Here is a 25,642-nt window from a genome sequence, read left to right on the forward strand (position 1 = left end):
AAGGTATCTCCACTGCATGCAAATATCTCTCATGCATATTCATTGTGAATATCCTGAAAACCGGGCTGGCTGGTGTGCCTCCAGGACTAGGTTTGGGAACCCTTGGGATAGGTAACGCAGGCTGTAACAATACCAGAGATGAAGTGCAGTCAATAATGATAAAAGAGTAGAAGGAGAGTTAGTAAGAACAGGACAGGAAGCACACTCAGTAATAACGCAGAAGAGAAAGTACAGTCAGCAATAACATACAAGGCAAACTGCGGGCCCTAATAACTCAGAGAGAAGGTGCAGTCAGTAAAAACAGGGGAGAGAAAGTACAGCAGGTACAGAGGCATAGTTAATAAGAACAGGACAGGTAATGTAGCCTGTAACAACACAGGACAGGAAGTGTAGTCAGTAGTAACAGGTTATGGCAGTGGTGTAGCTATAGGGGGGCCACAGGGGCCTGGGCCCCCAAATTGGCTCTGGGGCCCCCGGTTTGACTGGTGGGGGTCCCCAACCCCTGCCAGCCAAGGTACATTTGTAGTAGCAGTGGGGGGTGGAAGCGGCGGCAGGAGGGCAGCGGCGGGGAGGCAATAGTGGCTGCGGGGGGAGGGCGGAAGTGGCGGCAGGAGGGCGGGCCGAAATGTGCCCCCCCCCCACCTTGGGCTCTGGCCCTCCCTCCCATCGAGGTCTGGCTACACCCCTGGGTTATGGAGCACTGTCAGTAATAATACAGGAGGGAAAGTGTTGTCAATAATAACAGAATACAAAGCACAACCGGGAAACACCTCTACAAGAAGTAGAGGGTGTGACACAAGCTTCAACACAGGGAGTGTCTGTCACAATTCCTTTATTGCACCAAACAGAGACGGGACTGTGTTTCAGCAGTAAGAGCCGCCTGCCTCAGGGGTCAAAAATACAATACCTGTGAAAAACAAAATACTGTTTGGTGCAACAAAGGAATTGTGACAGACACTCCCTTTGTTGAAGCCTGTGTCAGGGAGTGCAGTCAGTAATAAGAGGACTGGAAGCCTAGTCAGTAATAAGAGAACAGAGAGCAGAGTCAATACTAATGCAGGAGAGCAAGCACAGTCTATAATATCACAGGACAGAGAGTGCAATCAGTAACAGACAGGGAGTGTAGTCAGTAATAACATAGGAGAGGTAGTGCAGTCAGTAATAATGCAGGACAAGTTGTACAGTCAGAAAGTAATAACACATCAGGAACAGTAACAATGTTTTAGTGCCTAAGGGAAAGTTTTCTCTTTGTTGCCTCTTCTTTTTCCTGCCTCTCTTAACAGTAAATGTTTCTGTGCTGGTTTGTCAAATGCCACAGCACATAAACTTTTACTGTTTAGAAAAACAGGCAGAGACAGAGCAAGGGGTAACACAATTTTCTCTTCTCTTTGCTATTGGAGTGGCTGTGATTCTCAGCCCAGGTTCCAGGTTTCTCTCAATGGTGCTTGGGATGATTATAATGCACTGGCCTGTTCAAAGCTTCTTGTCGCTGGTGCTGCAACGATTGTGATGCACAGATCTGCTTTAACCTTTGTATTTTCTGGGCTGCTTTTTCACTAGTTCTGCAAGAACAAATAGAGACAATTAGAATTAAAAAAAAAACATTAATGCTACAGTGGATGGAATATTCCCAAGAACAGATAATAATGACATCTGTGGGAGGGCAGGAGTTGAAAGGAACTTATGCAGTGGTATTTGGGACCATCTTTGAGTTCCATGTCTGGTTGATAGACAGGTGTTTTGGATTGACTCTGGGTTAAGGTGCTGACTTGGTCATTGTTCCTACCATGTACCAAAGTCTCAGATCTACCCCTTCTCTATCAACCTGAAATCAAGTCATTATAGCCATAACCTCAGTCTCAGGTCAGCGTTTTTTCTCTGAGCCTGTAGCAGTTCCCTAGGACTGTCTTTGAACCTGCTACTTATCAGAGTTGAATCTGCTGCTCTCACTTTCTTACATACTGTACCATGTGAGGAACAAAGTCCAGAAAAACAGGAAGTCTGGCATTTCCAGGGCTACAGTTTTTCAGTTCTTGGAACCACAGCTGGAAGGAGTCCAAGATAGAAGAGAAGTTTGGTGTTCAGCTGGAACAACCACACAGGTGTGGAGCATAGAGCATTGGGGCAGAGCTGAAGCTTGGCAATCAGTCTGGTCTCCTCCATGGGGGTAGAGACAGGAACCCTGAGGCAGAGCCAACCTTAGTGCTCAGACTGTACTGCAACACTGAGATGAAACAATGAGCCCTAGGGAAGACCTGAAACTGAATGGATCAAACAAGGCAGGATTGAGAGTGTAAGAATCACAAATCCCAGGAGAAGTAAATATCAGTATTTCATGCCAGAACATAACCAAGCTAATGCACATATTTATTATTATTATTTAGATTTTGTTCACACCTTTTTCAGTAGTAGCGCAAGGTGAGTTACATTCAGGTACACTGGATATATTTCTCTGTCCCAGGAGGGCTCACAATCTAAGTTTGTACCTGAGGCAATGGAGGGTTAAGTGACTTGCCCAAGATCACAAGGAGCAGCAGTGGGGTTTCAACTGGCCATCTCTGGATTGCAACACCAGTGCTCTAACCACTAGGCCACTCCTCCACTCCATATACTCAGGGCCTTGTGTCAGCCACAATGAATCTTCCATAAATGCCATGACTTCCCTCTCATGCCACCCTCCCCCCCCCCAAAAAAAAAAAGTTATGCCACATCACTAAGCCTGATGGCTGGGGCATTATTACAAAACTAGGTAACAGAAGCAAGCTTGAGTGTCAGCTTAGATAATGGTCTTTTAAGAAGCAAAGTGGTATGGGTAGGCTTGAGATGGTTTACTAGTGGCAGTGGTGGAAGCCAGATTTCGAGAATGGAGGACAGTGATGTGAAAAGGGTTAAGAGGCTAGGCAAAAGAGAAGGACCATTGTGCCAAGCATCCTGTCTCTAACATTGGTCAGTTGAAATCACAAGTATCCAGGAGCTCTCAAAAAGTATATCTATTTCCCATAGTTCACTTCTAGGGATAAACAAGTATACCTAGCTAATCAGTTTATATAGACTTTCCTCCTGGAACTTGTCCAATATTCTTTTGAATCCCATTATGTTGGTTGCACTGACCACATCCACCAGCAATTTATACGTCCATCTACCCAAAGTAGACACATCATAACTGGGCAGACTGGATGGGCCATTGTAGCCTTTATCTATCACTAGTAAAAAAGCCCCGTTTCTGATGCAAATGAAACGGGGGCTAGCAAGGTTTTCTTCTGTGTGCATGTGGGAGTGTGTGTGTCCCTGCCCTCTCTCCCCTCCCCCCTCTGAGTCCTTCACTGCTTTGCTGTGTTTTCCTTCACTGACTGTTTGTGTTACAGAGAGGGCGGGGCACACACTCATGGGGAAACCGGATATCTCTCCCCCTTCACACTTCCGGCTGGAGGCTTCATAGAACGTTGGTGTTGCCTTTTATATAGAGAGATTAGTTATTGTATGCCTTAGTATACTCCCCCAACACAAAAGACTTGTTGTTAAATGAATAACAGAGACTAAGCTTACTGCAGCACTGTATGGTATATGGTGGAGCTCAGAGTTTCTGCAATCTCAGTGTCTCCCAGCAAGAGGTCTTATAGGGGATATTGCAGGAGTGTTGGATATGGGAGGAGCTCACAGAAGCTGCAGTCTCAGCCTTTCCTGGTAAGAGGTAATGAAGGAATAATGTGAAAACAGTGGCTGTGAGGGAACTCACTGCAAATGTTCTGAATTTAAGGAGGTTGAACTTGAGGTTGCTAAAGCTTTTTGCCTGTTTTGCATCCTGAGTGCAATGCCCTAACCCAGTCTTCGGGACACACCTAGCCAGTCAGGTTTTCAAGAGATTAGACAAAAGAATGGGGAGCAAGTAACATCTGAAACAACTAATGTGTTCCAATCTTTTTCAGAAACACCAATGGTATCACAAAATATAGGGAGCAACCCACAGCAATTGGGGACCAGACCCAAGAGACAAAGGAAAAAGAACAATTAATATTTCCTCTAAATCTTTGACTAAGGATCAGTGTGAAATGTTATCTACAGGTTTGTTATTTGTACCAACTCAGTTTTATGATTCTTTTCCATGAAACATTTATAAAACATTTTTAGGAAATTAAGATTACGTAAGCATTTTGAGAAAACAAATCAAGAAGATGTAGATGTCTCTAGGATATCTCAAACTTTTTCCCAGGAATACCATTTCCCTTGTACGTGGATCCCTTCGGGACCCATAGATGCTATAATAAATATGGGTACTTAGGGATGTGGAAAAGTTAGAGCAACATAAACAATACATACAAGGTAATTTTCCAAACACATGGCAGAAGGCCTTAAAAGATTTACAAATGAATGAGACTATTGTGATATCCCGCGCTGACAAGGGAGGAAGCACAGTGGTTCAAGATAAAGTCCAATATTTAAGAGAAGCAGAAAGACAATTAGGAGATATTGGGTTCTATCAACCTATAGAAGACGATCCTACCAAAAGTTTTCAAGTTGAGCTGCATATGGTACTATAGAAAAAGCAAATCAGCAAGGTATTATCAACAGTAAAGAGTATAAATATCTTAATAGACAATTTCCAGCTGTCCTTCAATTGTATTTTGTACCTAGGATTCATGAAAATGTAGGATATCATACAATGAATATGCATAAGATAAATTTGCATACCAAGAAGGCAGCACATGTAAATTTATCTCATGCATATTCATTGTGGATATCCTGAAATCCTGAGTTTACCCCAAGTACTGGGTAGAGAACCACTGCTCGAGTAGTTTCACAAGTCAGTCCTGGAGTACTCCTTTGCCAGTCAGGTTTTCAGGATATCCACAATAAATATGCATGAGATTGATTTGCATACACTGCCTCCATTATATGCAAATCTTTAATGCATATTCATTGTGGAGATCCTGAAAACCTGTCGGGCAAGGGGGTACTCCAGGACCAACTTGGGAAACACTGCCCTAGAGGACACATTTCTCAGCATCTCAGGTGTGAATAGTCTGTAAAGAGACATTCAAAGCTCATCTGCTTGTCAGGAGGTTCCTTGCATGCCTCAGAGATTCAGTATGGGTTTAACTTGCCATATTTTCTACTTGTCTGAAGATACAGCAGACTCTATTCACTTTCATGGGAATCTATAGATAGCTGAAAAATAACACTTGTCAATTAGTGTAATAATCCTTAAACATCCATGCCAGTGCCGCTGAGCTCTCATCCACACCTGCTGTCCTTCTGCTTCCACTTATGGCAAATGGGAAGATCAGGCATAGAGTTGCACAGCTCAGATTCTCTGAGAAGCCATTCACTCTGTGCTGCAACTTCTGACATAGTCCTATTTCACATAATCACAACAGTGACCCCTGTGTCTTGCAGTCTCTGATGGGACTGTACATTGCCCCCTGTGTCTTGTGGGGTTTGTCATTACAGCAGGAGGCAGGAAAAATGAATCTGAATCCCACCGGTGTTCCTTGTGACTGGCAAGTCACAGAATGTTCCATTGTCTGGGGTAAAAACAGATTGTAAGCCCTCTTAGGAGGGGACCTACCAGCTATACTTGCATTTAAATTTGCAGTGAGCTTGGATTTGGAAAGGCAAAACTAAATCCAAATCAGACCTCCTCATTCTTTCACTAGAAGGGATTACACACTTACTTGAGACTGGGGGGCTCTTTCTTCCATTTTCGTTCCTGAAATCCAGTATCACAGTATTTATAAGGATCTAGCAGGCTCAGAGGATGAAACACCATCAGATCTAGTCCAGTTCTGTGTGAGGAGTCCATCTCCAGTGAAACTAAAGAGTCCTGTTCAGCTCTACCAACTAGTATCTTCTGGGTGCAGTCTTTCAGCTATGGAAAACTACAGAGAAAAATCAGTCCAGAAGTATTGCTACTCTCTCCACTTGTACAGGACATTCCTCTTCCTTGGAAAACCAGGAACCAATCAGCAGAGCATAGGAAAAACTGAACAAATTTGTCAACAGGTTGCACAACTCAATGTGTTGTGAAATGATCTTTAAAAAATTCCTGAGTATAAGAGTCAGGAGTACTTATTTTAAGCGTTCAGGAAATTCCAGGTTTTGATTTAGTTATTAAAAGCATGTGTGTTCCAGCAAGTGCCAAAAATCTCATAAGTAGTCTTGCACCCCATCCCACCTCCTTCTCCTTTCTTTCTCTGTCCACCCATCCCCAGTTCCTCCAGTGGTTCCCCACTCCTCCCACGCTTTCCTCGTCATATATGCTCCCTTCCTCTTATTCTCCCCCTCCTCATCCATCTTCTGCTTCTCTGTTCACTACTCCTTGGTATCTCTTTAGAACACAAGAATTGCCATACTGGCAATGGGTCCATTTAATTCTATATCCTGCTTCTAACAGTGGCCAGTTCAGGTCTCAAGTACCTGGCAGAATCCCAAACAGTAACAAGATTCCATGCTACTTAACCCCAGGGATAAACTATGGCTTTCCCTGGATCTACCTTAATAAGGATAAGGACTTTGTCATCAGGAATTTTTCCAATTCTTTATTTTTTTTAAACCAGCTTCACCAACTACTTTTACCACATCCTCTGGCAATGAGTTCCAGAGCTTAACTGTGCGTTGAGTGAAAAATTATTTTCTCTTATTTGTTTTAAATGTACTACTATATTAACATCATGAGTGTCCTCTAGTCTTTGGACTTTTTGAAAAAGTAAACAATTGATTTGCATATTCCCACTCCACTCCACTTAGGATATTATAGACCTCTATATCTCCCCTAAGCTGTGTCTTTTCCAGGTTAAAGAGCCCTAAGCTCTTTAGCCTTTCCTCGAATGAGAGGAATTCCATCCTTTTGACCATTTTAGTCACCCTTCTCTGTACCTATTCTAATTCCCCTATATCTTTAAAAAAATGTTTTCCCTCTTTATGCTCCCCTATTCTTCATTCATCTCTTGCCCATCCCATGTTTTTCTCATTCTCCTATTTTCCTTCCTCAGGCACACCCCGCTCCTTCTGTTCTTCTTCCTCATATATTTCATTCTTCATTGATTCCCTATCCTCTAATCTTCATGTTCCGCCCTTTTCTTGTCTACATCCTGCTCATTGTGCTCCCCTCTTCATCCATCCTCTACTCCTTCTGTGTTTCATCCTTAGGTATCCGCCACTTCTCTTGTACGTCCCTCTTTATACAACCCCCGTTCCTCCTGTACACCCCATTTGTCAATTATCCTCCACTTCCCTGGTGCTGCCTGCGCCACACTTTGTATGTATTTCCTGTTCCTCCCCCATTCCCCCTCACCTGTCATATGCATCCCCTCCTTTATGCATCCCCCAACTCATCCTGTATTCCCTACTCATACATCCCCCACTCCCCTAATGAATGCAAATTACTGCAATATTAAACAAGTTGGGAAAGCATGCATAGCATGGCTAATGGAATTCTCTCTAACCCTTCTGCATGTAAATGTGTGTGTGGGGAGAGGAGGGTGGTTGATACATATGTGTGTGCGTGTGTATATTTTTGTGTGTCTGTACTTTCTGTGTGACGACAGGAAAGATGAGAGAAGGCAGTTTGAAAAGTGCAATTCCTTAATCACAATGTTACAGTAAATCAATATATACTGTAGCTGTTGGAATTGCTTCTCCCATAGAAATGTATTAGAGCAGAAACTTCCTACAAATCACTTCCTCCCTTCCTGTGACTAGAGCTGCCTTTCAGTCCTCCATCCCCACTGCCTTCCCACTGGATGGACTCTACCTACAGTGCTGCTAGTTACAGCAGAAGCAGGTATGGCAGGCTCACTCACATTGAGGATGGGGGTGGGAGGGGGAACTAGAGGACCGTAGAAGTTTTAACCTCAAACATGTCCAGACATATTACCCATTCTTCTACCTTCTAGATATTAATGCTGACTTCAGGAAAAAAAAAGACAGCCAGCAATCCTAACTTCCCAAGTCCTGAGCACATCTCACAGGGAGTGCAAAGTCTGCCAATGGTTTAATCTGGCCCTGCCCAAAGCAGCAGACCTAACTTGGCAATACACATAGCAACCAATAACCGAATTATTCTTGAAGTAGTTTTCACAAAAGAATTAACAACAGAGAAAACAAAATAAAAGGATAGGGAATTATTTACATTCTATGGCATCTGTGAGCTCAGAATGTGTTGGTGTGTATCTCTATTCTGTGCTGTGTCTGTGCTAGGCATACGTTGTGTCTGTGGGCAGGTAGCTGGGCTGGGGCACACTTGCAGGGCAGGGCAGTTTGGAGCATGTAAGGGTAGGTGTGGTGGGGCAGTTGCAAATGGTAGTTTATGAGGTGTTATGTCAGTTGTGAGTAGGGTATATTTTGGGTGTAGGGGTTTGCTGGATGATGAGATATTTGTGAGGTTAGGTTCTGAAGTGGAGTGGGGCTGTTGGAGAGGGTAGTTTTAGGAGGTAATTTGGGGGTGGTATGGTAGTTGAAGAGGGTAACTGTTGGCTGTAGGAAGTTGCAGGGGGTAGTTTTTTGATTTAGGGAGAACATGCAGGATCAATTCGCATGGGCTTCTTCGCATTTAGTACATGCAAATTGGTAGCACCACTTTGTAACAGGAGCCCTAAGTTTCTATGCTACAGGAGCTTGAAATTATTTTCCCCACAGAAATACATTGGGACATTGATGGGAGTGGGGGGGGGGGGGGGGGGTAAATTTATTTCTCTGAAACCACCCATCCAATTTCACCTGATTTTTAAATATTTCTTTTTTTTTTTTTTTACTGGTTTTTCTCTCATGCCAAGTTTCATCTCATTCTGTTAAATTTTTAGAGTTATTTTACTCAAGAGAGACAGATGGACAAACATTCTCAACCCCTTCTGTATAATTCTATCCAACTTCTGTCAGATTGGAAAGAATAAAAATGTGCACACAGGAAAAACTGAACACACCACTGCAGTACCTTGCCAGTTCTCTGTATCTGACATCATTCAGACTGCCACCACCTTGGAAGATAACACTATGGACTATAATACAAGTAGTATTGGTTCACCAGGAATGTCACAAATTTGGGGAGTCTCAGTCAAGGGCTTTCTTGTACCCTGGAACTAAGAACTTCTGTAAAGGAGAGGATAGGAGCCTTCCGCCCCAAGCTCTATAAGTCCCCAGACCAAGGTCCCCCAGTTGAAAAGTCAATAGCTATTTTAACTTCAAGAGTTTAAAACTTTACATCACCTTCAGAAGTAAAGTTTCAGCACAATAGGAAAAGTAAAACTGTGCTGAGCTTGAGCTCACTTTGCTGCACTTGGTATGCATGCATTTGTATTCTAATGCGCTCATTTGGATGTATTTGCATCCTAATTGAACAAAGATTAGCATAACAGCTTATGTTCTACCTTAGTGCAGATTGTTGGCGAATGCCTATCTTTGCTACATTGGAGGTTATGGAAATATACACCAAAATCAGTGCTAAAACTGAAATAACTGCCAAGCTGTTAGTAGTCTACTACAGCAGCCTCACACTATACCTGGAAGGCAGGGTTGCCAGGTGGAAAATTTTTTCCCCACCCAAACGAGCCCAAATCCAGCCCAAAACCCACCCAAAGTCAAACCCCGCCCCTGACACCCCCACCCCCGCGTCATCACCCCCCACCTCCATCACCCCCACCCCCGCCGTCATCGGCCCCGCCTCCCCCGTCATCAGCCCCGCCCAGAACATCACTAGCCCCGCCCAAAATGTCACTAACCCCGCCCCCCACGGCCGAAAAAACCGCTTAAAAAACCGCCCAAAAGACCCAAAACAAGCCCAAAAAAACGCAACCCGCCACGGGCAAAAATTTCCCGTGGCGGGTCACGGAAAACCGCGCACCTGGCAACACTGCTGGAAGGGGAGGGAAAGGAACAGAAATAGAGCTGTTATTAGGGTTAACATAAGGCTGCCAACTGGATTAAGATTCGCAGCACAGGGTTGATCCAGTCCTGGGTTTACCTCAGTGCATATTGGGACTTATAGTCTTGCTTTTCATAGGGGAATGCAATGGGAAAATCAGAACTACAAGTCCCTGCATGCAACAGGGTAAACCCAGGACTGGATCAACCCTGTCCTGCAAATCTGGATCCAGTTGGCAGCCTTAGTTTAACTGAAATATCCCCATTAAAACACCACTTCCCCTGGGCCTCACTTGGATCATCCATATTGGTTTTAGACCTTTGTCTGTGCTAATGATTCCTAAGTGCCACAAATGTAGATAATTGATTTGCACCAGAAAAGGTACCAAGCAATAGTAGCTGTGGCATGAAAACACCAAATTTTTTTTTTTTGTATCCTCATAGAACCCGTATTTAGATGGAAAATAAACACATCAAGTAACAATTTATACACTTATGAACAGAAGCCCTAAATATAAAATGGTGCTGCAAATAAATGCTCAGGGTGCCAGAGAGAACTGATGTTAAAAAAAAAAAAAAAGAAAAAGGACATATGATTTCTCTTGTTTTGCAGTTCATATTGTTGCTTTTAGCATTTGGGTGTGTCTCTTTGCCACATGTTTTTCCCTACTGATCCATGACTCTGTGGCATGCTTCTGGGGATCAGCCCAGTAAGGACTTCCCTAGAGAAACCCCCACAAAAACAAAGGAGGCAGCAGAGTGACTCAGGCCTGCAGTGTTTCAGCTAGAATACCAAACTATGCTTCATGTTTATTTAAAAGGCTTGTGTGCCAAAAACCATTCTCTACTGGGACACCTCTCACTGTGCGCTCTCATCTTTCCCTCTCCAGCAGCAGAGGTAACAGTGCTCTATTAACATGGAAGAGTAACCTACACAAATCTACAATCACTTGTATCACAGTGCACACACTATGGTACATTTGTGGCACTTACACATCCAAGTGTTAAAAGCAATAATAGGAACTGCAAAACAAGAGAGATCATATACCCTTTTTTTAATATATAAAAGAGGATAATATTCAAGCATTACAGAATTTGAAAGAATTTAAGTGTGTACTAAAGATCTTATTTCAGGAAGCCTATAACATTATCACATGATAAAATTCATGAACTAATGTTATAAACTTTCACAATCAAGTAGTAATAGTATAATTGCCTGCCTGAAGAAACTGTTTAGATGTTACAATGCTGGTTTAATTATGTGTAAATGAATTCTGTTATTATGCTTTGATGGTATGAATGATGTATTGATTTTACTTATTTTTATTCTTACTGATAAACCGTATGTAACTGTGTACTCTGCCTTGAATTGCAAAGATAGAGCAGATAAACATTGGAATAAACAAACACACATGTATCAATACTGTCAGTTCTCAACCAGCAAAGTGTGTACACGCAAGAGGGAGGAAAGCAGTAAAGGGAGAGAAGAAAAGGAGACATAAGACTATAATCAAACAGCAACAGGAAAGCCAGAAGGGAAATTCCATTCAGCTGTGAATGTTCCACCAACTGCTCATCCAGTTCTGGAAAGTCACTGCAGTCAAATCTCAAGGTCTGGAAGTAATTATTTATATTCATTCAACATCTAACAAATAGCACTGTGAAAGTTAGGCAATCTTTGCTTCCTGAGCACTCAATAAACCATGTCAGGCCTGTGACACACAGACTATGGCACAAGCAATACACTAAACAGCCCCAACTCCCACCAATATGTGCCATGCAGGCATGTTTCCCAGTACAGGGAAATCAGACCGCTCTGGTTACTGGGTTGTTGTACCACTCTGTGTATATGTCAGATTCGCTGGTTGCTGTGATGCCCTGCAGGTTCTGGCACATGTATCCTTTTTGTGCCCCAGGTGCTGTGATGCCACATGTACCTTTTTGGTTCCCCAGTTGCTGTATGTATTCTTCCAATTCTCCAATTGCTGTAAATGTTTTGTGTGAGGATGGAACAATTTAGTGGGTACAGCCCTTTCGTTCCCCAGTGCTATGCTGTAGATCAGGACACCTGGTCACTGCAACACTCTGTGGTTATCAGGAGATAGTGACATTTGTACCCATCTTGATTCCCATTTTCTGTATCCTGCACAAATTGACTGGTAGCAGATTATCTTCTAATTTTTATTAATACAAGTTTAATTGCAGTAGAGCAAAGACACTGCATAATACTTTATGTTTTCAAATGATAAAACAAACTTATTTCAAAAACTTGTCTAAGAATGTGCAGTAGGTATTTTTCTGGGAAGCAGAGGCTGGCAAGAAATGTCCACCCTGATGAGTGAGAACAACAGGCTCTCTGAAACAGGATAACAACTCCTGGCTCATGGGTCCTGGGATCACACGGTCCATTTCCCCAAAGACATGAAGTGTGGGGACTTTGATTGTGTCCTGGTAATAACCCTGGTGTTCTGCTGACCGGCTCTTGAATCCAGCAACCAGGATTGCAAAGTGGAAAGGAAACCGGTGGTCTTCTTGACTTTTCAGTGCACAGAGAATGGCCCCCAGAGCAGCACCCTGGCTAAACCCCAGCACACCATCAAAAGGACCTTGCTCAGCAAAGACTCTGTCAAGTAGTGCCAGGGTGTCTTCTAGCCCCTGGGAGGAGTCTGTCTCTTCCAAAGCATCAAAGGTCTGCAGCTGAGAATTTGAAAACCACCAACCCCGGGGTTCCTCTGGCTGTGGGTCCAACTCTTCTGTAGACAGAAAATAAACCAGATTAGAGTCTAATATGTTAGACCCAATGTTACCAGTTGTTGGGAAAGTGTTCTAGTCTATTACTGCACTACTCTGGTGCAGAAGAACAGAGTCCCAGTAGAAAGATAGCCACTATTAAAAGCCTGTCACAAGCACATCTAGAAGAGGAGAAAAAAAAAAAAAAAAGAAAAGAAAGAAAGACTAGGCCAGAAACACAACAGAATCAGAACAGAAAACATTACCAGAATCCTAGAATTGCCTTTTGTAGTGGCTGTTTTGTATTAACATTTATTTTATTTTGACTCACTATGTATTATATTGGAAACACATGTATAGTTGCTATTACAAAAACGTTTCTTGAATAAAAGAGTGTAAAGAAATAAAAATGCATTTCCTCCTTCACACAATATAAAGATAGTAGTAGACTTCCCAGAAAAAAAAAATCAAGTTTATTTTTGGGAGAAACAGCAAGTAAAAAAAGTAAAATATTGTATTCTGTCATAGGGCCAGAAACGTAATGATGACAACAACAAAACTGAACAGCAGTAGACTAGGGACTTGTCTTTTATTTAATCATTTGTAGTCTGCTGCTACCAAATAGTTCAGGGTAGATTACAATAAAATGAAGTGAAATCCATCACATTTTTGTATTTGATGCACAGCAATACCTATGTATTAACTGCTGATGTGCTACTGTTCACTGGCCTAAATAAAGGTGCCCTTTTACTTTTACCGTGTGGTAACTGCTACCTCAACCACATTAAGGGTCTCTGCATTATTTTTACCATGTTAGGGGGCATGGGTGGAAAATGGCGTGGAACGCATTTTGCAATTAGCACACTGCAAATAACATGTATCAATCCCTTTTGCAGTTAGCACCTCTGGTTTAGGAGGCAGTAAGTGGTCCCACGCCAAGTGCTTCTGTGTTAACTCCAAGCACAGTACAAGGCAGTATCTGAAAATTTAGCAATCCTTCTACTAAAGCTTAGCATGTGCTAAGTGCCATGTGGCCCATAGGTATAAAATAGGACACACAGTATGTAGAGCACACCAATTTCGTTTACTCTTTTGGAATCTTGCCAGATACTTGTGACCTGGGTTAGATATTAAAGATCAGAATAAATCTTCATGAATATTAAGGCAGCAACACAGGGAATAGATATCCTGCGCCTCACAGTTTTTTTTTTTAACTGGGGATTTAGCACAAACAGTTATGGGGACATTAATATTAGATATGAGGGAGGAAATAGCTAGGGGAAATTGAGTTCTTCTGATGCAGTTTGACATGTCAAGTGCCTTTGATCTAGTAGATTATAACACATTGTTAAGATGTTGGATTACCTTGGGATAGGTGGAATAGTCCTTAGATGGTTCAAGGGCTTCCTGTCAAATTGATCTTACCAAGTAAAAATGTCAGAAATAGTGTCTTCATCTTGGGTTCCCAGTTGTGGTGTACCTCAAGGCTTGCCTATATGGTTTAGAAAAGGTTTGGCTAATTTCCTAAATCCATAAGCCATTATTAAGATGGACGGGGAAAATCCACAGCTTATTTCTAGGATAAGCAGCATAAAATCTGTTTTACTCTTTTGGGATCTTGCCAGATACTTATGACCTGGATTGGCCACTGTTGGAAACAGGATACTAAGCACGTTCATGGGGAACCCGGTGCTAAATCATTCGTAGACGACATGATGGGAGTATCAGGAGTGTCTGAAGTAAAGACAGCATAAGTTGCACAAGTACAGATTTTGTTGGGACTGAAGGGACCCGTTATAGTAGCCATAGCATTCAAGAAAAACAACAACAACAAAAGAACAAGATAATTGTCATCACAACAGCCAAAAGCTCCTTTAATAATTGCATCAATCCTGACGTTGAGTGCACAATTTAAAACAAACATGCAGGATAGGGAGCCTAGACCTGTGCAATGATGGCAATGGCTGTGAATTACACAACAGAAAAGGGTCTGAAGTCCCGGGGTGATGTAATGTACTAATCTGAGCACACACAAAAAAAAAAAAATTAAAAAAAAGTTTTCTGCATAGAGTTATTTCGATTTGTTGCACTCATTGTGACTATTTAGTATAAGAGAGGTTTTCTATATTTTGTTGAACTTAAAAATTATTTAAACCACAAGAACACAGAGTCCATCAATCCACAGCCTGACAGTAAAGTTAATAGTATTTCGTGATTAACTGTGTCAAAGGTGGCAGTACATAAGTAGTGCCATACTGGGAAAGACCAAAGGTCCATCTAGCCCAGCATCCTGTCACCGACAGTGGCCAATCCAGGTCAAGGGCACCTGGCACGCTCCCCAAACGTAAAAACATTCCAGACAAGTTATACCTAAAAATGCGGAATTTTGAAATCCCGAAACAGAACTTGTTTAACCGTAGAGGTCAAAGATAACAGCAGAGTTTCAGTGCTGTGGATCGGTTGGAACCCATGTTGAGATCTATGAAGTTGGATCTTTCAATATAATCAGATAACTGAGCACCCACAACAAATTTCAAAGTTTAGTTAAAAAGGGATATTTCCAATGGGCCTATAGTTGGAAGCTTGGGGGCAAGACCAGGTAGGACAGTAGTCTGTATTTTAATAAAAGCAAACATAAGTTTGACATAGCAGCTATGTTTAGCTCCATGAAGTCAACTGATTAACCAAGTGGCTTTTCCCGGGCCAGCTGAGTGCCACATCTCCCCTGTGGTCTAGGCTCAGAAGGGTGGGAAACATTATTTCTCTATCTTAAGAGTCAGCTTGTGCCTCTGGGCAGTGCCTGCTCAATGACTCCGTAGATTGCTCTGCTCTTAATGCCACCAGTGTAGATTTATTGTAGCCTGTCACAAGTCCAGAACACTACTGAACAGTTTCTAAATCTTAGAAACGTCTTGGTTATTGGCCTAAATTTATTATACTGGTATTTCTCTCTATTTTATGAAATTATTTTAACCGATATCTTTATTGATTTGGCTACAAATGTAAGGGAGGTAAAATTCCTTGGAAAAAATCAAGGTAAAATTATGTATAATCATACCTGATAATTTTCTTTCCATTAATCATAGCTGATCAATCCATAGACTGGTGGGTTGTGTCCATCTACCAGCAGGTGGAGATAGAGAGCAAACTTTTGCCTCCCTATATGTGGTCATGTGCTGCCGGAAACTCCTCAGTATGTCGATATCAAAGCTCCATCCGCAGGACTCAGCACTTAGAGAATTACACCCACGAAGGGACACTCTGCCCAGCTCACCACCGCCGAAACGGGGGAGGGGAATTAACCCAGCTCATCCCCACACAAGTGGGGGAGGGGAATCCGTCCAGCTCATCCCCGCGGAGCGGGGGAGGGACACCACACCCGCCGATGCGGGGGGATCTGGCTTATCCTGCAACCGCAACCGCGGGAGGAGCTGACTGACCCTAACACCGTCGAAGCGGGAGGGGTACAAAGCTGCCCTACAGCCGCACGAAGCGGGAGGGAGTGCCGGCAGAATTTTAAGTCTCAATCCAGCCCCGTAAAACGGAGGGGAGAGGAATGCAGCAGCTCACTGTAACACAAACTCGTCTTAACTCTTGAAGAATCCAAGTGAAAAAACTTGAACACGAAGTCTTTCTGAAGTAACTGAAGACTAAACCTGAACCTGAAATGCAACCAGAATAAAAACAGTACAGATATCTGGGAGGGGCTATGGATTGATCAGCTATGATTAATGGAAAGAAAATTATCAGGTATGATTATACATAATTTTACCTTCCATATCATCAAGCTGATCAATCCATAGACTGGTGGGATGTACCGAAGCAGTACTCACCCAGGGCGGGACATTGAAATCCCTGACCTCAACACTGAAGCTCCAAACCGGGCCTCCGCCCGTGCAGCCACAGTCAAACGGTAATGCTTGGAGAATGTATGAGCCGAAGCCCAAGTTGCCGCCTTGCATATTTCTTCCAAGGAGACGGATCCGGCCTCTGCCATCGAGGCCGCCTGAGCTCTCGTGGAGTGAGCCTTCAGCTGGATAGGCGGCACCTTCCCCGCGGCCACATAAGCCGCTGCAATGGCTTCCTTGACCCATCTTGCCACTGTAGGCTTAGCAGCCTGCAGACCCTTACGAGGACCTGCAAACAGGACAAACAGATGATCCGATTTCCGGAAATCATTGGTCACTTCCAAGTATCTGATGATGACTCGTCTCACATCCAGATATTTAAGAGCAGAGTACTCCTCTGGGTAGTCCTCCCTACGAAAGGAAGGGAGACAGAGCTGCTGATTCACATGGAAGCGAGAAACAATCTTGGGCAGGAAGGAAGGCACTGTGCAAATAGTCACTCCTGCCTCAGTGAACTGCAGAAAAGGCTCTCGACATGAGAGCGCCTGGAGCTCGGAAACTCTTCTGGCTGAAGTGATAGCCACCAAAAAGACTGCTTTCAACGTCAGGTCTTTCAGAGATGCCCTCGACAAGGGTTCAAAAGGCGGCTTCTGCAATGCTCTTAGTACCAGGTTGAGATTCCACGCAGGCACCACTGAGTGCAGAGGAGGGCGCAGGTGATTAACTCCCTTGAGAAAGCGCACCACATCTGGCTGCGAAGCCAGGGAAGCACCCTTCAGGCGGCCCCTGAAGCAAGCCAGAGCCGCTACCTGGACTTTAAGGGAACTGAGCGACAGGCCTTTCTCCAGACCTTCTTGCAGGAACGCCAACACTGAAGAAATTGGAGCAGTGAAGGGAGAAAGTGAGCCTGCTTCACACCACGCTGCAAAGATATGCCAAACCCTGGCGTAAGCAGTAGAAGTAGAGCGCTTCCTCGCTCTCAGCATAGTGGCGATGACCTTGTCTGAGAAGCCCTTCTTCCTCAGACGCTGCCGCTCAATAGCCAGGCCGTAAGACCAAAGAGGGAGGGATCCTCCATCACCACGGGACCCTGATGTAACAGGCCCTGCTCCACTGGCAGCCGCAGAGGATCGTCGACTGAGAGCCTGATCAAGTCCGCATACCAGGGACGCCTGGGCCAATCCGGACCCACCAGGATTACCCTGCCGGGATGCTTTGCCACCCGGTCTAGCACCCTGCCCAACATGGGCCAGGGCGGGAACACATAGAGGAGCTCTTGTGTCGGCCACTGTTGGAGAAGAACATCTACTCCCAGGGATCGAGGGTCCCGTCCTCTGCTGAAAAAGCGCGGCACTTGGCAATTGGCCGATGACGCCATCAGATCTAGGCTCGGCTGGCCCCAGCGCTTCGTGATGTCCAAGAACGCCTGAGCAGATAGCTGCCACTCTCCGGGCTCCAAGGTATGGCGACTGAGAAAGTCCGCCTTGACATTCATGACTCCGGCAATGTGGGCCGCTGAAAGCTGCACCAGGTTCGCTTCCGCCCACTGGCAAAGATTCATAGCCTCCTTGGCTAGAGGGGCGCTCTTGGTACCTCCCTGGCGGTTGACATAGGCCACAGCCGTGGCATTGTCCGACAGGACCCGTACAGGCTTCAACACCAGTACCGGGATGAACTCCAAAAGCGCCAACCGAATGGCTCTGAGTTCCAGGAGGTTGATAGACCACTTTGCCTCTGCAGGAGACCAGAGCCCCTGCGCTGTCCTTCCCAAGCAGTGGGCTCCCCAGCCCGACAACGAGGCGTCCGTCGTGACGACAATCCACTCTGGGGTCACCAGAGGCATTCCCGCAGACAACTTGTCTGTCTGCATCCACCAGCTCAGCGCCTTGCTGGGTCCAAGGGAAGGCGCACAGCATAATCCTCCGACATCGGAGTCCAGCGCTGCAGCAAAGAGTGTTGAAGTGGTCTCATATGAGCCCTGGCCCAGGGCACAACTTCCATCGTGGCCGTCATAGAGCCCAACAGCTGCACATAGTCCCAAGCCCGAAGGGGAGAGGCTACTAGGAACTGGTCCACCTGAGCCTGAAGTTTGACAATCCGATTGTCTGGCAGGAACACTCTGCCCACTTGGGTGTCGAATCGAACTCCCAGGTACTCCAGGGACTGAGTCGGGCGCAGCTGGCTCTTCTCCCAGTTGATGATCCATCCCAGGGAGCTCAAAAGAGCAACTACCCGGTCCACAGCTTTGCCGCACTCTGCATAAGAGGGGGCTCGGATCAACCAGTCGTCCAGATAAGTATGGACTTGTACCCCTTCCTTTCGTAGGAAGGCCGCGATGACCACCATTACTTTGGAAAAGGTCCGCGGAGCAGTAGCCAACCCGAAAGGGAGGGCTCTGAACTGGAAGTGTCGTCCCAGGACTGCAAAACGCAGAAAGCGTTGATGAGGAGGCCAGATGGGAATATGCAGGTACGCTTCCTTGACGTCCAAGGATGCCAGGAACTCTCCTGCCTTCACTGCCGCTATAACAGAGCGGAGAGTCTCCATGCGAAAGTGCCGCACTTTCAAGGCCCGATTGACCCCTTTGAGGTCGAGGATAGGCCGGACAGAACCTCCTTTCTTTGGTACCACAAAGTAAATGGAGTAACGTCCCTTGCCAAGCTGACTTTCTGGCACCGGAACGACCGCGCCCAGGCGGATCAGATTGTCCAAGGTCTGCTGCACTGCCACAGCTTTGACCGGAGACTTGCAGGGAGAGAGTACAAACCCGTCTTTAAGGGTCGGCAGAACTCTAGTTTGTAACCGTCTCTGATGACTTCCAGCACCCACGCGTCTGAAGTTATTGTGGTCCACTCGCCCAGAAACGAGGACAGCCGTCCTCCAATCTGCACTGGGGCGTGGACCAAGACCCCGTCATTGGGTACGAGACCCTGGGGGAGGACCGGAGGGAGCACCTCCGGGACGGCGGTCTCTGCGAAAGGAATGTTGCTTGGGGGAGAAATTCCTCTTGAAGGAAGAGGGGGCAGAGGAACCCGACTTGCCCGGGCGGTACCGACGGGCTTCCTGCAACCGTCCTCTGGAGGTACCGGGACGAGTACTAGCCCGAGCCCTGACCTCTGATAATTTCTTGCCCTTAGACGTGCCGAGATCGGTCACGATTTTGTCCAGCTCGACCCCAAAGAGCACCTTGCCTCTAAAAGGCAACCTAGCCAGGCGGGATTTAGAGGCGTGGTCAGCAGACCAATGTTTCAGCCAAAGCCACCGCCGCGCAGAGATTGTCTGAGCCATGCCTTTCGCTGAGGCCCTCAAGACATCATACAGCAAGTCTGCCAAATAGGCTAAGCCCGATTCCAGGGCCGGCCAATCAGCCCTCAAGGAATGATCCGAGGGGGAAGCCCGCTGCACCATAGTCAGGCACGCCCTGGCCACATAGGAGCCGCAAACTGAGGCCTGCAAACTTAAAGCAGCCGCCTCAAAGGACGACCTTAAGGCCGCCTCCAATCTTCTGTCTTGGGCGTCCTTTAGGGCCGTGCCACCTTCCACCGGCAACGCCGTTTTCTTAGTCACCGCAGTGATTAAAGAATCCACGGTAGGCCACAGATAGGCCTCACGTTCACTCACAGCCAAAGGATAGAGGCGGGACATAGCCCTAGCCACTTTAAGGCTCGCTTCTGGTACATCCCATTGAGCCAAAATTAAGGTGTGCATGGCATCATGCACGTGGAAGGTTCTAGGCGGGCGCTTCGTCCCCAGCATAATGGCCGAGCCAACAGGGGCTGAGGGAGAGACGTCCTCCGGAGAGGAAATCTTCAAAGTGTCCATGGCCTGTAACAACAGGTTGGGCAAATCCTCTGGGCTAAAAAGCCGCGCTGCAGAGGGGTCATCCGCTCCATCCGAGCGGGGATCCGTCTCCTCCAAGGAATCCGCAAAGGACCGTTGGGAGACCTCAGACACGCTGCCCTCATCTACATCGGAGGAGACAAATTCCTCCAAGGCCTGGGAATCAACCCGAGGGCGTTTACCTCTGGGAACCTCAACCTCTTTACCAGACGAGGGAGCAGGGGCAGCGTTGTGCATGAGGAAGGCCTGATGCAGCAGCAAAACAAACTCGGGGGAGAAACCCCCCAGACTGTGCACTTCCGCAGCCTGGGCAACAGCCCTAGACGCACCCTCAACCGGCGCTCGCAATAGCGGGGGAGAGACATGCTGCGCATCCAAAATGGCGTCCGGCGCGAAACTCCGCGAAGGAGCCGCGCGGGAAGAACGGCTCTTAACTTTAGCCGCTTCTGTGCCGTCGCCCAAATTAAGGGCGTTCATGGCATTAATGTCTCCAACCTCAAGGGCGGCCCAAGAAGAAGCCGTCCGAGCCGCGTGGCCGGCCAAGATGGCGGAGGCGAGGAGCGGGGGATGGGCGTTTATGGCGGGAAAAACCGCCACGCCGGAGGAAGGACCGGGACATTCATCGGTCACGAAACTGTCACCCAACAAGGGCGAATCAGGCTTTAAGACCCCCGCATCCCCTCTAGAAGCGCTCAAGCGACCCGGGGAGCGACCCTTTGCGCCCTCGCCCTCCGACGCCATATGCCACGAGGAGAAGAATCGGGGAACCCCCTGCCCGCTATAAAAAGGTAAAAATTACCTGCTGTCCGCTCCGAGTTGTAACGACCTGGTGTCCCAGTGAGTAGCTGCAATAGACGCTTAAATAAACGTCGAAATAAACGCCTTTAAGGACGTTCAAAAATTTTTTTTTTTTTTAACGGAGCCAGCGGGAGGGGGGAGAAAAGGAGGGACCTGGCACCACCAGGTTTGCACTTGCTCAAAAGAGCCCTCAACCCCAGGCACTCAACAAAACCTAAAAATTAGGCTTGGAGGCCTAGCCAGAGCTGCTGCTGTGTGTGACCACCACCTGCTGAGATAGAGAACATACTGAGGAGTTTCCGGCAGCACATGACCACATATAGGGAGGCAAAAGTTTGCTCTCTATCTCCACCTGCTGGTAGATGGACACAACCCACCAGTCTATGGATTGATCAGCTTGATGATATGGAAGGAATGGTTTATGGAGCAGCTGGTACAGGATCCAGCAAGAGAAGGAAAAATTCTAGACCTAGTCCTTAGTGGAGCGCATGATCTGGTGCAGGAGGTAACGGTGCTGGGGCCACTTGATAACAGTGATCATATGATCAGATTCGATATCGGCTTTAGAGTAAGTATGCACAGGAAATCCAATACGCTAGCATTTAACTTTCTAAAAGGGGACTATGATAAAATGAGAAGAACGGTAAAAAAAAAAAAAATAGTTTACATCTGGCTTGGATGTTGTTCAGAAATACCATCCTGGAAGCCCAGGTCAAATATATTCTGTGTATTAAAAACCTCATGACAGCCGGCATGGTTAAAAAATGAGGTAAAGGAAGATATTAGCTAAAAGAAAATCCTTCAGAAAATGGAAGACCTGACTAAAAATAATAAGAAATAGCATAAGGAATGGCAAGTCAAATGCAAAGCGCTAATAAGGAAGGCAATGAGAGACTTTGAAAAAAAGATTGCACTGGAGACAAACACACACAGTAAAAAATTTTTTTTAGGTATTAATAGCAAAATGCCGGCAAAAGAATCGGTTTTCCCGCTACATGACTGAGGTGTAGGAGGGGCAATCAGGGAAGACAAAGCCATAGAGAGATTAAATATACTCTTTGCTTCGGTCTTCACCAAGGAAGATTTGGGAGAGATACCGGTGCTAGAAATCATATTCAAAGCTGACGAGTCACAGAAACTGAATGAAATCTCTATAAACCTGGAGTGCAGATTGACAAATTAAAGAGTAGCAAATCTCCTGGACCAGATGGTATTCATCCCCAAGTACTGATAGAATTGAAAAATTAACTTGCACAACTATTGTTAGTAATATGTAATTTATCTTTAAAATCAAGCGTGGTTCCGGAAGATTGGAGGGTGGCCAATGTAATGCTGATTTTTAAAAAAGGTTCCAGAGGTGATCAGAGGAATTATAGACTCGTGAGTCTGATGTCAGTGCCGGGCAAAATGGTAGAGACTATTATAAAGAACAAAATTACTGAACATATTCAAAAGCATGGATTAATGAGACAAAGCCAACATGGATTTAGTGAAGGGAAATCTTGCCTCACCAATCTATTACATTTCTTTGAAGGGGTGAACAAACATGAGGAAAAAGTGAGCCAGTTGATAGTGTATCTGGATTTTCAAAAGGCATTTGACAAAGAACCTCATGAAAGACTCCAGAGGAAATTGGAAAGTCATGGGATAGGAGGTAGTGTCCTACTGCGGATTAAAAACTGGTTAAAAGTTAGAGTAGGGTTAAACGGTTAGTATTCTCAATGGAGAAGGATAGATAGTAGGGATCCCCTGGGGTTTATGCTGGGACCGCTGCTTTTTAACATATTTATAAATGATCTAGAGATGGGAGTAACTAGTGAGGTAATTAAATTTGCCGATGACACAAAGTTATTCAAAGTTGTTAAATCGCAAGAGGATTGTGAAAAATTACAAGAGGACCTTACGAGACTGGGCATCTAAATGGCAGATGATGTTTAATGTGAGCAAGTGCAAAGTGATACATGTGGGGAAAAGGAACCTGAATTATATTTATGTAATATAAAGTTCCACTTTAGGAGTCACCGACCAGGAAAGGGATCTAGGCGTCATCGTTGATATGTTGAAACCCTCTGCTCGGTGTGTGGCGGATGCTAAGAACGCGAATAGAATATTAGGTATTATTAGGAAAAGAATGGAAAACAAAAATGAGGACGTTATAATGTCTTTGTATCGCTCCATGGTGCGACCACACCTCGAATACTGTGTTCAATTCTGGTCACCGCATCTCAAAAAAAGATATAGTGGAATTAGAAAAGATATAGAGAAGGGAGAAGAAAATGATAAAGGAGATGGATGAATAAGCAGCATAAAATGTATTGTACTGTTTTGGGATCTTGCCAGATACTTGTGACCTGGATTGGTCACTGCTGGAAACAGGATGCTGGGCTTGATGGATCTTTGGTCTGTCCCAGTATGGCCATACTTATGTAATAACTAGAAATAAATCAAAACAGAGAAAATAAAATACAATAATAATGTACTGTATAATTGTACTTCATGCTCTGTAGCCTCTCCTACAGATTTGTTGTAAGCCACAGAGCCTGCAATTGGTGGAAAAATGTGGGATATAAATGTGTTTAAAAAATAAATAAAATAATACATCTTTTGATTAGCTTTTGAAGGTAATCCTTCTTCAGACTGGAAATAGGCAAATGTTGACAAATATCAGAATATATTAAATACAAAAGCATTCCAATGACAGTCTCACAGGATGAGAGAGGGGTAAGTAAGGTGAGAAACAGTGAAAGCTGGATGGATGAGAGTCTGGAAGAGATAGATGGTTTTTAAGAGGGTGACAAAGCAGTAGAATTTTATGGCTTATAATGGGCTAGGAAACCCAGCTCTTTGTTAAGTACTGTCTGGTGGATGTCAAAACATCTTGTTTTGATTTCAAAGATCTTACGTTCCTAGATCGCCTTAAAATTTAGTATTGTTACCATAAGATCACTGATGCCGTGTTCTGGTTTTGTAAAGTGCCGTCCCACAGAGGTGGCACTGGAATAATATCGTACCTATGTAAATTGAGTCTTGTCTTTAGCATCTGGCTTGTTTCTCCTATATAGCACCCTTCTTCACACTTTCTGCATTGAATGATATACCACATTTGAGGATCAGCATGTAAAGGATCCCCCTTATGCTGAATGTTTTTCCCATGTGAGTGACTGTAGGATCCTTTGAGATTTGTTTTGGCATAGTTTGCTGCTAGGCATATTGCAGGGGTGTGCCATTCTCTTCCTTTTGAGATTGTATTGGGAATTTGCTTTTCAAGGCCAACACTGGTGGGGCTGGGAATATCTCAGTAATTCATTCTCCTGGAATAGTGGCTACGAACGTACAAACTGCCATGCCAAGAATCCAAATTCATAATACGCTAAACTGGAGCTACAACAGACTCTGCCTTTCCCATCATCTCCTCCTTCCGCACATTCTCCAGCCACGGAGCGTCTCAAGAGACATGGGAGACATCTGGTGCCCCTTCGATGCCAAATGGGGCACTCTAGCCACCACGTAGGAACTTATAGAGCACCTACTGGTCCCCTCACTGTGGTGGTCTCTCCCGAGTACCGAGCATCGTTGGAGCTAGCTCTGTGGGTGCTTGAGCACCCATCATTTTGAAACAAATTTCTTGACAGTGTCCTGGCAGAATTTCCGTTGGGTTTAGCACCCCTAGTCATTTTGTAAAGTTTGTTCCTATGCCGAGCCGTAAGCCCGACGCCCACAGGTAGAAAGGCAGAGCAGGCCTGTTTATAGAAAGCTAAAAGGCTGGTTTGAGTGGCATAACGCCAGCCCCCAATGAGAACTCGCTGTACTAGCTGCCACGGCATCAGAGTGCCCTTCCTCTGGCCTCATACCTGTGGGTGCTTCCCTGGCCCGTACCCGCAGGGGGCCGCTCACACACACCAGTTCCATCCGGCCCCGCAGCAGCTTCCGTAGAGCTCCCGTCCGCTCCCGGAACACGCGCTCGTTCTGGCGGTATCCATGGAGACCGAGCACACGCAAAGGCGCTGGCCGAACAGCCATGAAAAAAGCAAGCAATCCTTGGTAGTGATCGTTTGGTCAACAGTGTGCGTGCCCCGGAAGAAGGAGGTCACAAGGTCACTGCCGATTGCAGTGCGCATGCGGGACGCTAAGGGCGCTCCTCTTCTCTTGTAGTTTTTAGTCTTCTTATCTTGTTCTTGTCCAATTGGGCTATACTCATTTGGCTAGGAAATGTAAAGCCATACGGCTTTCTGTGCAAGAAAAGCAAAGAAATGACAACACTATTACAGATCCATGCCAACAACCACTTTAAATAGCGCTTTCATTATTAAAGAATCTAAGGGAGGTAACAATTGGTTTTCCGTGGACAGCAGTAAGTCAGCCCACGCTCTGGTGACGTCATCTGACAGTCCCGGAAACCGATTATGGAGCTCTGATGAAAGCCTTTGGAAAGCTCCATCTGTGCAGGAGCATGTGTTACTTGCGCACTATATAAGTCCCTGCGTGTCCCCAACTTGGGCCCGCCCCGGACTACTACTACTACTATTTACTACTACTATTTATCATTTCTATAGCGCTACAAGGCATACGCA

At 45.4% G+C, this 25,642-nt stretch overlaps 1 protein-coding gene and 1 long non-coding RNA gene across 2 annotated transcripts; one reads left to right on the top strand and one right to left on the bottom strand.

Annotated features, from left to right (window-relative positions):
- Positions 1-10,307: 10,307 nt before the first annotated feature.
- Positions 10,308-12,040, top strand: LOC115456699. The gene is made up of 2 exons (XR_003939909.1): positions 10,308-11,771; positions 11,809-12,040. It is a non-coding gene; the product is annotated as an uncharacterized LOC115456699 (long non-coding RNA).
- On the bottom strand, positions 11,765-25,290 carry OVCA2 (OVCA2 serine hydrolase domain containing). The gene is made up of 2 exons (XM_030185943.1): positions 24,923-25,290; positions 11,765-12,608 (listed from the first exon to the last, which is right to left on the bottom strand). Exons 1-2 carry the CDS (start codon positions 25,089-25,091, stop codon positions 12,112-12,114), a joined length of 666 nt encoding a protein of 221 aa, XP_030041803.1. The 5' UTR covers positions 25,092-25,290; the 3' UTR covers positions 11,765-12,111.
- Between the last annotated feature and the right edge of the window lie 352 nt (positions 25,291-25,642).

The sequence above is a fragment of the Microcaecilia unicolor genome, chromosome 13 (assembly GCF_901765095.1).
Source record: "Microcaecilia unicolor chromosome 13, aMicUni1.1, whole genome shotgun sequence".
In the NCBI taxonomy this organism is placed as follows: Eukaryota; Metazoa; Chordata; class Amphibia; order Gymnophiona; family Siphonopidae; genus Microcaecilia; species Microcaecilia unicolor.

Coding starts and splice junctions, on each gene's coding strand:
- OVCA2 (XM_030185943.1), bottom strand. CDS start 25,091: ATGGCTGTTCGGCCAGCGCCTTTGCGTGTGCTCGGTCTCCATGGATAC. Junction 12,609..24,922: donor GGCCAGGGAAGCACCCACAG/GTATGAGGCCAG, acceptor TTCTGTCTACAG/AAGAGTTGGACCCACAGCCA.